This window comes from Talpa europaea (assembly GCF_964194135.1).
Source record: "Talpa europaea genome assembly, chromosome: 8".
NCBI classification, from domain to species: Eukaryota; Metazoa; Chordata; class Mammalia; order Eulipotyphla; family Talpidae; genus Talpa; species Talpa europaea.
Genome location: NC_140075.1, coordinates 575,995 through 587,741, shown reverse-complemented (window position 1 = coordinate 587,741; position 11,747 = coordinate 575,995). Strand labels below are relative to the sequence as shown.

At 52.6% G+C, this 11,747-nt stretch overlaps 1 protein-coding gene across 1 annotated transcript; it reads left to right on the top strand.

The window, feature by feature from the left end:
• Positions 1-8,845: 8,845 nt before the first annotated feature.
• LOC311176116 (olfactory receptor 14A16-like) lies at positions 8,846-9,718 on the top strand (the record flags this gene model as incomplete). The annotated part of the gene is made up of 1 exon (XM_084241439.1): positions 8,846-9,718. The coding sequence occupies one exon, from the start codon at positions 8,846-8,848 to the stop codon at positions 9,716-9,718; it is 873 nt and encodes a 290-aa protein (XP_084097565.1).
• Between the last annotated feature and the right edge of the window lie 2,029 nt (positions 9,719-11,747).

Sequence of the window (11,747 nt, the reverse complement as noted above, 5' to 3'; positions counted from 1 at the left end):
TTCATGTTTTCATTAAAATAGCTAGAATTGTTTCTCTTATCTCTTACATTTACATCAACACATTCTCCTAAAAATCCTACAATAACTGGAAAAAATATTTCATCATTACAAATATTATTCTAAACCACTCAAGATGTGTCTCCATCTATGACCACTTGGTATTTTCATTTATCTTCTACTTTCTATTAAATTATTTAATTTTTATCCACCATTGTATTTCCATGAGTGTATTCCCCACATTCCCCTTAAAAAGTCCTGCCTCCCCAGGGGCTGCCCCTCCATCACCCCTCAGTGGGGGGAGATGGTGAGATTGGGGAGGAGGAGAGAGGGCAGGGCTGCCCCGTGTCCAGGCATCCCCACTCACGCTCGGTCCTGGGGTGAGGAACAAACCCGCGCCCGGGGGACCCGGGGCCCTGGGACCGACAGGGACAGCCACACACACAGACCGTCCGGCTCAGCCCGGGAGCAGCCTCCTCCCTGCACAGATGTACATGAGTCTGAGGGGGACAGAGGGGCCGGGAGGGACCCGGGGTGGACCAGCCCATCCTGCAGGAGGGACATGTGGGTCTGACCCAGGAGGAAACTCTGCAGGAAACGTGGTCTTTGGGTCCTCAGATGTGGGGAATGAGGGGCAGGGACATGAGGAGATGAGAAGCTGGACCAGGAGGCAGCAGTGAGGCCACAGGGTCAGGAATCCAACAGAGGAGGCGTCAGGACACACCGCACGGGGACCCGGAGCCCAGATCATTCAGTTCCAGAACAGTGTTTGGTCCTGGGGAGCAGGAAAATAGGGACCTGCACACCCCATCTCCCTGCACACCCATCCCTGTGGGGCCTCCCCAGACCAGGGCTGTGCTGGAGGAGCAGGGACAGGCTCTCCAGGGTGGGGAGGGGCTGGGCATGGTCACGTGTCCTCTGGGGCTGTGCCCTGGACAACCTCTGGGGGGTATGCTGGGCGGAGACTCTGGGGCTGGGCAGGAGGGGGGAGCAGAGGAACTGGGGAGGGGAGGTGGCAGCTTTGTAAGTTAGGTTTGTTGAAAGAGAGAGAAGATTCTAATTTGTTCATGCTTTGAGGTGGTGAGTTTAAATATTATTGTTCACCTATTGTTGGGCATGTTTGGACAGTGTAATAATGGCTCATTCACATCACATGGAAATAAATGGGCAGGATGAAACAGGATACACAGATGATTGTGTTAGACTCCACAGAACCTCAAAGGAATAATTGTGTAGAAAAGAGATAGAATTATTATCTTATATTTATATCACATTATATTTTCAACATTGGAAGAATTAAGGGTTTATTTTTCCTCCTTTTTATACAGATGACGTCTCCAGGGGTGACCAATCTCATGGCCGTGGCAGAATTTGTCCTCCTGGGTTCCACACCCAGGGGACCATGGGCTTCTTGCACCCGCTGCTCTTCTCCCTGGTCTACCTGTGCACCTTGCTGGGAAACGGGCTCATCCTCGTCATCACGACCCTGGATGGGCACCTCCGCACCCCCATGTACTTCTTACTGAGGGGTCTGTCCCTCACGGACCTCTGCCTCATCTCAGGCACTGTCTGCAAGTCCATTGCCAACTCTCTGAGGCACAGCAGCTCCATCTCCTTCCCGGGCTGTGTCCTCCAGGTCTTCATTCTGGTTGTTTCAGGAGCTACAAAGCTTCACCTGCTCACAGTGATGAGCCTTGACCACTATGCTGCCATCTGCCACCCCCTGCACTATGATGTCCTCATGAGCAGGGACAGGTGTGTGCAGCTGACAGCTGTGTCCTGGATGGGTAGGGGTCTCCATGCTGTGATGCACACAGCTGGAACCTTCTCCTTGTCCTACTGCGGGTCCAACATGCTCCACCAGTTCTTCTGTGACATTCCCCAGTTACTGGTTATTTCCTTCTCTGAAAATCTGGTGAGCGAAATTGTCCCCATTCTCATTAGTGTGACATTGGATGTGGGTTGTTTGACTTTCTTCATTTCCTATGTCCACATCTTCTCTGCTGTCAGCAAGATCCCATCCACAGAAGGGAAGGCCAAGGCCTACTCCACCTGCCTTCCCCACCTGCTGGTTGTGGTGCTGTTTCTGTCCACTGGGCTCTTTGCTTATCTGAAGCTGACCTCAGAGACTCCCTTCATATCTGACCTGGTCATTTCTATGTTCTACACGGTGGTGCCCCCCACCTTTAACCCTGTCATATACAGCCTGATTAACCAAGCCATGAAGTTGACTATGGGGAGACTGATAAATTGCCAATATTCCAAGATTTGAAATATCTCAATCTATAATTATAACCCATGATTAGTTTTTCCCTCTGACTCTAGATGTCATTATTTATAAAGTACAGATTTCTTGCATTACAATTTTTTTCCTTTTCCAGAAATTTATATTCTCATGTTCTTCCATAAATTTCCTAAATTCTGCTTTCATTTGACAAACCTCAAACTGTGTAATGTTCATAAACTGAAATCCCACTCATCATTGAAAACAATGTATGTGGCTTAGAAAGTATATTCTAGAACTCACAAATCACCAACTTAACATAAAGTGAAGCAGTGGTAAATGTGGACTGTCTTCGTGAGCATATGTTGAAAGGACCCCAGGCCTGGGCACTCGATACCCCCAGCCCATGTGTATCTCCACTGAGAATTCCGCCTGTGTGGATGGGAGGGGAGACAGAGAGTGAAGCCTCCCATCCCTCATGATTCTTAATGTGGCATCTTCCTCTATGAGAAGTTCATGTTTCTGCTCAAAGGACAATGGAAAACACACTTGACTCTGCCAAAGATGGAAGGATGGAAGGTTACTTAGTAGGAATCTATGAGTGAATCCTGGAATTGATGGAATATTAATTTCTATGATGCCATTTTGATGCCAATGTGACTACATTCCTTTGATGTGCTGTTTTCAAAAATAAATTTATATGAATTATATTTGAAGAACTACATTTCTACTTAAAAATTTATATTTTTTTAATTTATTGTGTTTATTTTTAGGTTCCTTAATTTTCCAGATTGTATCTTGTTCCTCTACCAGATCTTCCTCTCGACCTTCTTGTAGATTAAACTAAAGTTCATTTTTCTTCTACTTTAGGAACTATGCTTAATTATGTACAACCTCATGGAAAATAAAGCACGGCAATATTTGTTAATTCTACACATGTGCACTGCATGTGCGGATGTTCTCATATTGTTTTCCTAACACTGAGGTCATGAGCTGGGCATGATGTTCTTGCTCTCAAGCACTTTCTCTGGGAGCAGGTCACTGTGTCTCAAACTCTCCTGACTGATTATCACATATTTGTCCATGAAAATATTTCTTATGATAATATATGTACTTAACCACAAGACCTGACTGTCCATTCAAATTTGAGAATAAACATGAGTTAGAAAATCACTCACAGCAGCTCCATCTCGTTACTGGGCTGTGTAATCCAGGTTTTTGTGATTGTTATGTCAGCAGGTACAGAGATGCACCTCCTCATGGTTATGAGCCTTGACCACTTTGCTGCCATCCGACACCCCTGCACTATGACATCATCATGAGCAAGGACAGGTGTGTGCAGCTGACAGCTGTGTCCTGGCTGGGTGGTGGGTCTATTGGCTGTGATACACACAGCCAGAATGTTCTCCTTGTCCTACTGCAGGTTCAATGTTGTCCACCACTTCTTCTGTGACATGCCCCAGTTAATGGCTATTTCCTGCTCAGGAAATTTTATGAGTGAACTTTTCCCCATTCTTATCTGTGTGGTCTTGAGTATCTGCTATTTTGTTTTTATTTTATTTTTTTTAAATAATGTCACCCCAGTCTCTTTTTTTGTTTGTTTGTTTATTTATGTATTTATACAAGCACTGGGTACAGTCAGAAGCACGGGAGGGTGAGAGAATTCACCAGAGCCAGAGTGGGGAGCAAAGCAGGCAGAAGGACCGAAGTACACTGCTGAGGGGAGCAGCGGGCGGCAGGAGGGGACTGCGCGCCATGTGGGACCCTCCTCCGGTGGCCGGGGAGCAGCCGGGCATCGAACCAGTGCTGCAGAGACTGCGGGCAGCTTCACAACCCAGGGCTCAACCGCTGCGCCACCGGGGAGGCCCTGCTATTTTGTTTTTAATTGCCATTTCCTATGTCCACATTTTCTCTGCTGTCAGGAAGATCCCATCCACAGAAGGGAAGGCCAAAGTCTACTCCACCTGCCTTCCCCACCTGCTGGTTGTGGTGCTGTTTCTGTCCACTGGGCTTTTTGCTTATCTGAAGCCGACTTCAGAGACTCCCTCCATATCTGACCTGGTCATTTCTATGTTCTACACGATGGTGCCCCCCATATTTAATCCACTCATATATATTCTGAGGAACCAAGCAATGATTTTGGCTGCGGGAAACTGATGAAGGGCCATTTCACTAGCAAGTAAAGCTCGGCCTTCTTTTCCTCAGCCACAGTGATTGTCTGCAAGTGCACGCCCATGTCCTCCAGCCAGACACATGTGGTTGCTTCACGGGGACACCAGTTCCTCTTTGTACCCCATGTCCTTCCCTCCCTTCTCAGAGTCCTCAGGAGGTTGTTCCCCAAGACTATTTACAGTGTTTCCCTGCTCAAATGCCTGTTCTCTGCCCCCTCACCAAGTGTGTGTGTCCATGTAAGACCTGCTTTGTTGCGTGTAATTCTCAAATCCCCTCCTTTCACAGGACTCTGACCTCGCCCTGCCCATGCCCGTGGACAGGATGTGCCACCATCCTGTGCCACCATGTGCCACCATGTGGATGTGCCACCATCTGGTCCTTGTCCCATGGGCCAAGTGGAGCTGCTGTTGATGATGCTGCCGTGATGATCGCAGAGCCGTGGGAGAGTCCTGCTCTGCCTGTGCTCGCGTGTGACCTGCTGCTGGAATCAGTCCTGCATTTTTTAAGGAAATGCGGGGTGCTCTGTGTAAAGTTTCACTGTCCCTGTCCACTAGCAGTACAACAGGGTCCTTTCTCCACACCCTCTACTGCCTCTGGGCCCCTATGACGTGGCTGTTGTCTGGGGTTTTGGGTGTCTCCTTGTCTCAATCCGCCTGCTGCCTGTGTGCGGTGGGGCGGCTTATTACTCCATAAAATTGGCGTTCTACAGGGGGAGCTGCCCCCTCCCACAGGCAGTCCAGTCCAGACAGGGTGGAGGGCTGGTGTCCTGCCTGAGTCAAGCACTAATTATCCTTTGCCCAAATCCCAGGGGGTCATCATCAGACCTGGATCAGTGACTGTGGCCCAGGCTCTGGCTTCCTCCATGGCTGAGCAGCCCGGCCCATTGCCCCACGGGAGCTGTGACCCGGGCACTCTGGCAAAGCTGGTTGGGGTTTTAGGGAACAAGAGAGAAAGGCTCAGGGAGGTCTGGGACACGAGTCAGGCAGGTCCACTCTCAGCCTCGCATACACAGCAGTGCTGCCTGTTCACTGCAACGGACACAGGGCTGGGGTAGACGCTGCATCCTGGGTTGGTCAGATCAGGGCCCAGTCCAACCCCAGGGCCCCAATGGCTGTGGGTACATGGCCAGTTGGGAAACCAATGTTGGTGTGTGGCCTCAGCACGGGTGGGCCAAGAATAGGGTGGTGAGGCTGTCAGAGGGTCCAGGGGCAGGGGCTGTGGCAGGGCCTAGGGAGCAGCACCCCCAAGCACCCTCAAGCTGGGATGACCCCCCAACATGCCCACCCTGGGGCTCTGGCTCTGCTTCCCTCATGGTGGAGCCATATTGCTGGGCAGTTGGCATGGCCTGGCACATGCTGCAGAGACTGGCAGGACCATAGGTGGGCCCTGGGACTGTACTGTGTCTCCTTCAGCAGTACCCCCTGTTGTCTGTGAGTATGCATGGGGAGCTGGAAAGACTGTGAGCATGGGGAGAGCCACACCCAGGAGAGGGAACCCCCACTCTGCTGTGTCAGAGCCTGAGACACAGACCACCCCGTGGACACGCCGACTGCGTCATCTCAGGACTCACCCATATTGGGAGATAAACACAAACCTCTGTCACAAACACAACAGTTCAAATGTAGTGACAGATTTATAGCTACTGAAAATAAATGGCATTTTTAAATAAACAAATTCTGAGAGACACAAACAAATTCCCGTGTCAGAAGATTCAGGTGCTTCCCCTTTTGGCTCTTGGGGAATTTCTTCCTGGTTTTCCTCCCTCACTCCCTCTCCTGCCTCCACCACTACCCTATCACCCTCTCCTACCTTCTACCTCCCCCATGAAGGGCACACAGTGGGTGATGGTGACTTTCCAGCTCCCTATGGACGTGGCTCATCCATGGCTCTGACCACCAAGTCCCCATGGTAGTCAGGGGAGGGGATGGGGCCTGTGGGGGAACCAAGTCCAGTCCTCCCTGGGTAAAAACTAAGGAATCGCCTCTGGCACACTCAGTGCTCTAATTGTTCAGTGGCGGTTATTTGAGGTTGAGGTCAATTAAGCAGATGAGCGGGAGAGAGCATGGCCCTCCTCCCCAGGGATGGCCTGGGTGGGGCTCTCGGACAGGGAGCACCTGGGAGACCAGCAGGAAGATCAAAGCTCCTCAGTCCCCTGCCCTGGAGTCAGACTCGTGACTGCCCCTAGTTTTCTGAGACCTCAGAGCCGGCGTCACGGCCGCACAACTGGGATCTGGCATCTCCTCTGTGCACACCGCTTGCTGGCTTCACAGGAAGCAAAATTTAAAAGACAACTTTCCTCCACAGGCTGCGGGGGTTGTGCTGGCGTGTGTCTGCGAAAGTCACTTGGGTTAGGGGACGGTGCTAAGTCACAGAAGCCAGAGTTGGAAGAGACGCAGAGGCCCTCCGGGGCGGCCCGGAGCCAAACGTAGAGCTGACCCAGTAACAGAGGTGCCAGACAGGACCACAGGCGCAGGGGACGGGAAAGCAGATAAGGCCAGGTGAGGTCTGTGGTGCTGGGGTGATGGGTATAGAGACGCCACAGCTGGTGGGCTGACCCCCAGGCCATGTTCACCCTGTCAAGCGATGTTACCTCAGCGATGAAAACATTACAAATTTTTAAAAATCCATAGGTTTTAGGGCCTCCCTGGTGGTGCAGCGGCTGAGCACAGGGCTGCAAAGCTGCCAACAGCCTCTGCAGTGCTGGTTTGATCCCTGGCCCTGGTGAGGGTTGCACATGGCGCACAGACCTCTCTTGCCGAGCCTGCTGCTGCCCTTAGTAGTGTCCTCCATCAGTCTGCCTGTTCTGTTTCCCGCTCTGGCTCTGGTGAATTCTCTCACACTCCCATGCTTCTGACTGTACCCAGTGCGTGTATAAATAAATAAATAAATAAATAAATAAATAAATACCCATAGGTTTTAAAAATTCTAGATTTGAGAACAAAATAGAAAATGTTCATTTTGCAATAAAAGTAGTAATATCTAAATGGTTATTTTTATTGCCTGTTGTAGAAATTGTGCAAATTTCTTTTTTTTTTTTTAGATTTATCTATGCACACAAGAACTGGGTTACAGGCTAGAGGTGTAGGGGTGAGAGGATCCACCAGAGACAGAGTGAGGAACAGAACATGCAGACTGACTGCAATACACTGCTGAGGGTTGCAGCGTGGAAACAGGAGAGGTCTGCTGCGCCATGGGGTTAGCGCCCTGGCTGGGGATCGAACTCGAGCTGCAGTGGCTGTGGACAGCTTCACAGTGCTGTGCTTAACCCCTTGCACCAATAGGGAGACCCAGAAATTGTGCCGTTTTCAATGCCAACTGTTGGGAGCAGCTTCAGTGAAGAAAATATTTTTTTCTCTCTTTAAATGAAGTTGTAGCTCTGATTTTGATTTTAATAGTTTTGCACCATTATGGAGTACATATAACAATCATCTGGTTCTATAGCTGCCCAAGTATATTAATGACATAACTGAGTTGGATGGAAATTCAAGAGTATTGAGGCAATGTCTGATGACTTGAGACCTTTCATGTTGTGGTAAATATTGATTCTGTAATGAGACTGGAACAGCCAGGTCAGTGTCTTCTTAATCTCCTAGTAAAATCTCAGAGCTTTGAGCCCCTCTGCGTGGGGTTTTGCAGACAGCAGGCAGGGACGTGTCATGTGGGGTGGTTAGAGCAGTTTCTGGCACAGGGCACTGCTCACCGGGGCTTGCTGACATTGGATTCCTGCATGGCGGGCCATGGGCTGGCTTGGCACAGCCCGGGAGGGAGGGACAGATACAGGCAGGCCCAGTCCTCGGGTCGTTCGATTTATTGGAAAATGTGGGAGGGTATTTCTAGGTCTTGTTACCACTGTAAGTTGAAATTTCAAATATTTGAAATTTGGTGTGTTTCATATGAAAAGCTTGGACGATGTAAAAGCACATTCAGAGTGAAAATGCAATTTTTTTAAAGATTTATTTATTTACACAAGAACCGGGGTAAAGACCAGATGCGCGGGGGGTCTAGAGGATTCACCAGAGACAGAGTGGGGAACAGAACAGGCTGAGTGATGAAACACATTGCTGAGGGGAGCAGCAGGCAGGACAGGAGAGGTCTGCTGCAACATGTGGGACTCTCGCCAGCTGGCTGGGATCAAACATATGCTGCAGAGGCTGCTGACAGCTTCACAGTGTGGTGCTTAATCACCTGCACCACCAGGGGAGGCCAGGAAATGCATTTTTTTGACAGGATGAAGCTACTCAGAGAATGACTGGGAATGAGACTCAGGAGCACCAGGAGTATGGATGGTGAGCAGCTGCTGTGATTATCATGAGGCACTAAGTTATGCTCAGTCTGGAGAGAGTGGATGGGACTGATTTCTTCCTCACTTTCATGCAGATGTTGTCTCCAGGGGTTCCGAATCTTACAGCTGTGACAGAATTTGTCCTCATGGGGTTCCCCACCCAGGGGACTATGGGCTTCTTGCACCCGCTGCTCTTCTCCCTGGTCTACCTGTGCGCCCTGCTGGGGAACGGGCTCATCGTCCTCATCACCATCCTGGACCGGCACCTCCACACCCCCATGTACTTCTTCCTGAGGAGTCTGTCCCTCACGGACCTCTGCCTCATCTCAGCCACAGTCCCCAAGTCCATTGCCAACTCTCTGAGGCATAGCAGCTCCATCTCCTTACCAGGCTGTGTCATCCAGGTCTTTACGATGCTTATGTCAGCAGTAACAGAGCTTCACCTGCTCATGGTGATGAGCCTTGACCGTTATGCTGCCATCTGCCACCCCCTGCACTATGACCTCATCATGAGCAGGGACAGGTGTGTGCAGCTGACAGCTGTGTCCTGGCTGGGTGGGGGTCTCTATGCTGTGATGCACACAGCTGGAACCTTCTCCTTGTCCTACTGTGGGTACAATGTGGTCCACCAGTTCTTTTGTGACGTCCCCCAGTTAATGGCTATTTCCTGCTCAGAAAATCTGATGAATGAACTTGTCCCCATTCTTATTAGTGAAGTGTTGGTTATCTGCTATTTCATAGCCATCATCATTTCCTATGTCCACATCTTCTCTGCTGTCAGGAAGATCCCATCCACAGAAGGGAAGGCCAAGGCCTACTCCACATGCCTTCCCCACCTGCTGGTTGTGGTGTTATTTGTCTTCACTGGATGCTTTGCTTATCTGAAGCCGACCTCAGAGACCCCATCCATGTCTGACCTTGTCATTTCCATGTTCTACACGATGGTGCCCCCCACCTTTAATCCCATCATATACAGCCTGAGGAACCAAGCCCTGAAGTCAGCTGTGGGGACACTGATGAAGGGGAGACTCACTAAGGAGTAATGCCTCTACCTACTGCTCTTTCAGTATTAGATTCCACTTGTAATTACTCATTAATATTTCAGAATATTTACCTCAAATTATATTTTCAGACTTTAGTTTTTAGATCTTTTTTAAAATTTATGATTTGGCAGGAGGGTACAGAGAGTTTTCCCTCAAGCCTCTAAACCTGCCAGTGGCTGCCCTCACCCACTGCAGGTAACCTCAAGGTGCTCCTTCTCTCTCCCACACAGGCACAGAGACCTGCCGGCCTCATCCACGCCCCTCGCCTGCATCGGGGCTTCTCGCCTCGGTTTGTATGTTCTGTGCTGGTGACAATCCTGCAGTGACACATTCATTATGGTGACATCACTCAGCACCAACCATTCGCCCACCCCTCTGGCACTGCTGTTTGTGCCCTGCTACCTCTGCGGCCAACACTGGCCCTCCGTGTGTGTCCAGTGGCATTTCCCAAATGTTGTAGCAATGACTTCACACAATACACACAGTCCCATCTCTCCGTTTACTTAGCAGTAATTAGTGGTTTAATTTCTCCTATGTCTAGTCATGGCTGTGTCAGGTTGGAGGAGCTGCTAACCACCTTGTGAGAGCTGGTGCTTCCCGTGCCCCCACCCCCTGGCTGAGAGTGAGCTTGTCGCTCTGGCTGGTGGACACTCACTGGAGGGGAGAAGGGCGGGGCTGTGGACACTGCTCGAAAAGAAGAAGGCGGGGCTGGGGACACTCCCCCGAGGAGAGAGGTTGGGGGCCAGGGACACTCCCCCAAGGAGAGAGGTACAGGCCGTGGACACTCCCCCGAGGAGAGGAGGGCTGGGCCGGTGTCTCTGGGCAGCGGGACTGGCTGAGGCAGGTCCAGGCTCTGAGCCGGGCCAGGGTGCAGGCGGGTTGGGCCGGACCTAGGTGTTAGGGGGACGTCTAGCACCCGAACCCACCCTCCCAAACACACCCTCCCGGAGCCGCCCACGTGGAGGGGAGGCTTGGCCTCTCCTGGGCTCCACTGGGAGCTGCTCCTGCCCTGGCGCCTCAGGGCCCTTTTATGGAGAGCCGCAATTCCGGGTCGGGAGTGGACCAATCAGGCACCGGGGCTTGAAACAGGGTCCCATGGGGTTCGGGGGTGGGGCAGCCCGAGAGCAGCTGCCCAAGGCTGAGGGGGGCCACTCAGGAGGGCAGGGGCAAGAGGAGGGAGCTGCGCATGCGCCTGCGAGGGAGGGAAGGGCTGGCCTCCAAGCGGAGAGGGGGGACTGCGCGCCAGGGTGTCTTGGAAGGGGACACGGAGGCTGAGGGGAAGAGGCGCCACAGCCGCCGCAGGGGCGGATGGAGAAGCCGACGCCCGTCCAGGCGCAGGCTTGGTCCTGTCCTGCAGCCCCGCTGGCCGAGGCGGCCCGAGGCCCGGCACCCCTCAGAGTGGGGCGCTGTCCGGACCCCCGGAGCGGGGGAAACTCCGGCTCTGATGACGCCCCGGGCCAGGAGGGACCTCGCACGACCGCCCCTGACCCGTGCGCCCGGCCGCGCGGTGACCGGGGGTGACCATGACTGCTGCCCGGAGCTGCCCGCGCGCCTGGGGCAGCGCCCACTTCTGGGCTCCGTAGGACAGGACCCCGGCGCCTGCACGGCAGCCACTGGCCGGTGGGGCAGGTGGACGCGGGGCCGGGGCAGGTGCCGAAGCCCGAGCTGCCTGTGGACGGGCCAGGCTGACCCACCGGGCACACGGGGCGGAGGGTGGCCCTCGTGTCTGGGACCGGGTGTCTACAGCGGCCCCAGGGTAGGCGGGTCCTCGACGGGCTTGGAGATTTTGGGGGTCAGGAGCCGGGTGCAGCGTGGCCTGGAGTGGCACCTCTTAGCACAGCCCAGCCCGGGCTGCGTCTCCCTCCCCCCACCCCAGGGTGTCCAGCTCAGCCCCCCTCTGTGGCGGGCACCGTCTTGCTGAAGCAGCCGTAGGCTGGGCCTGGCAGACACCGGGCCTGGGGTAGGACGGGGCATGTGGCCCAGGACTGCCCCGTCTTCCTCCCTAATAGCCCCTTGTCCGTGCACACTG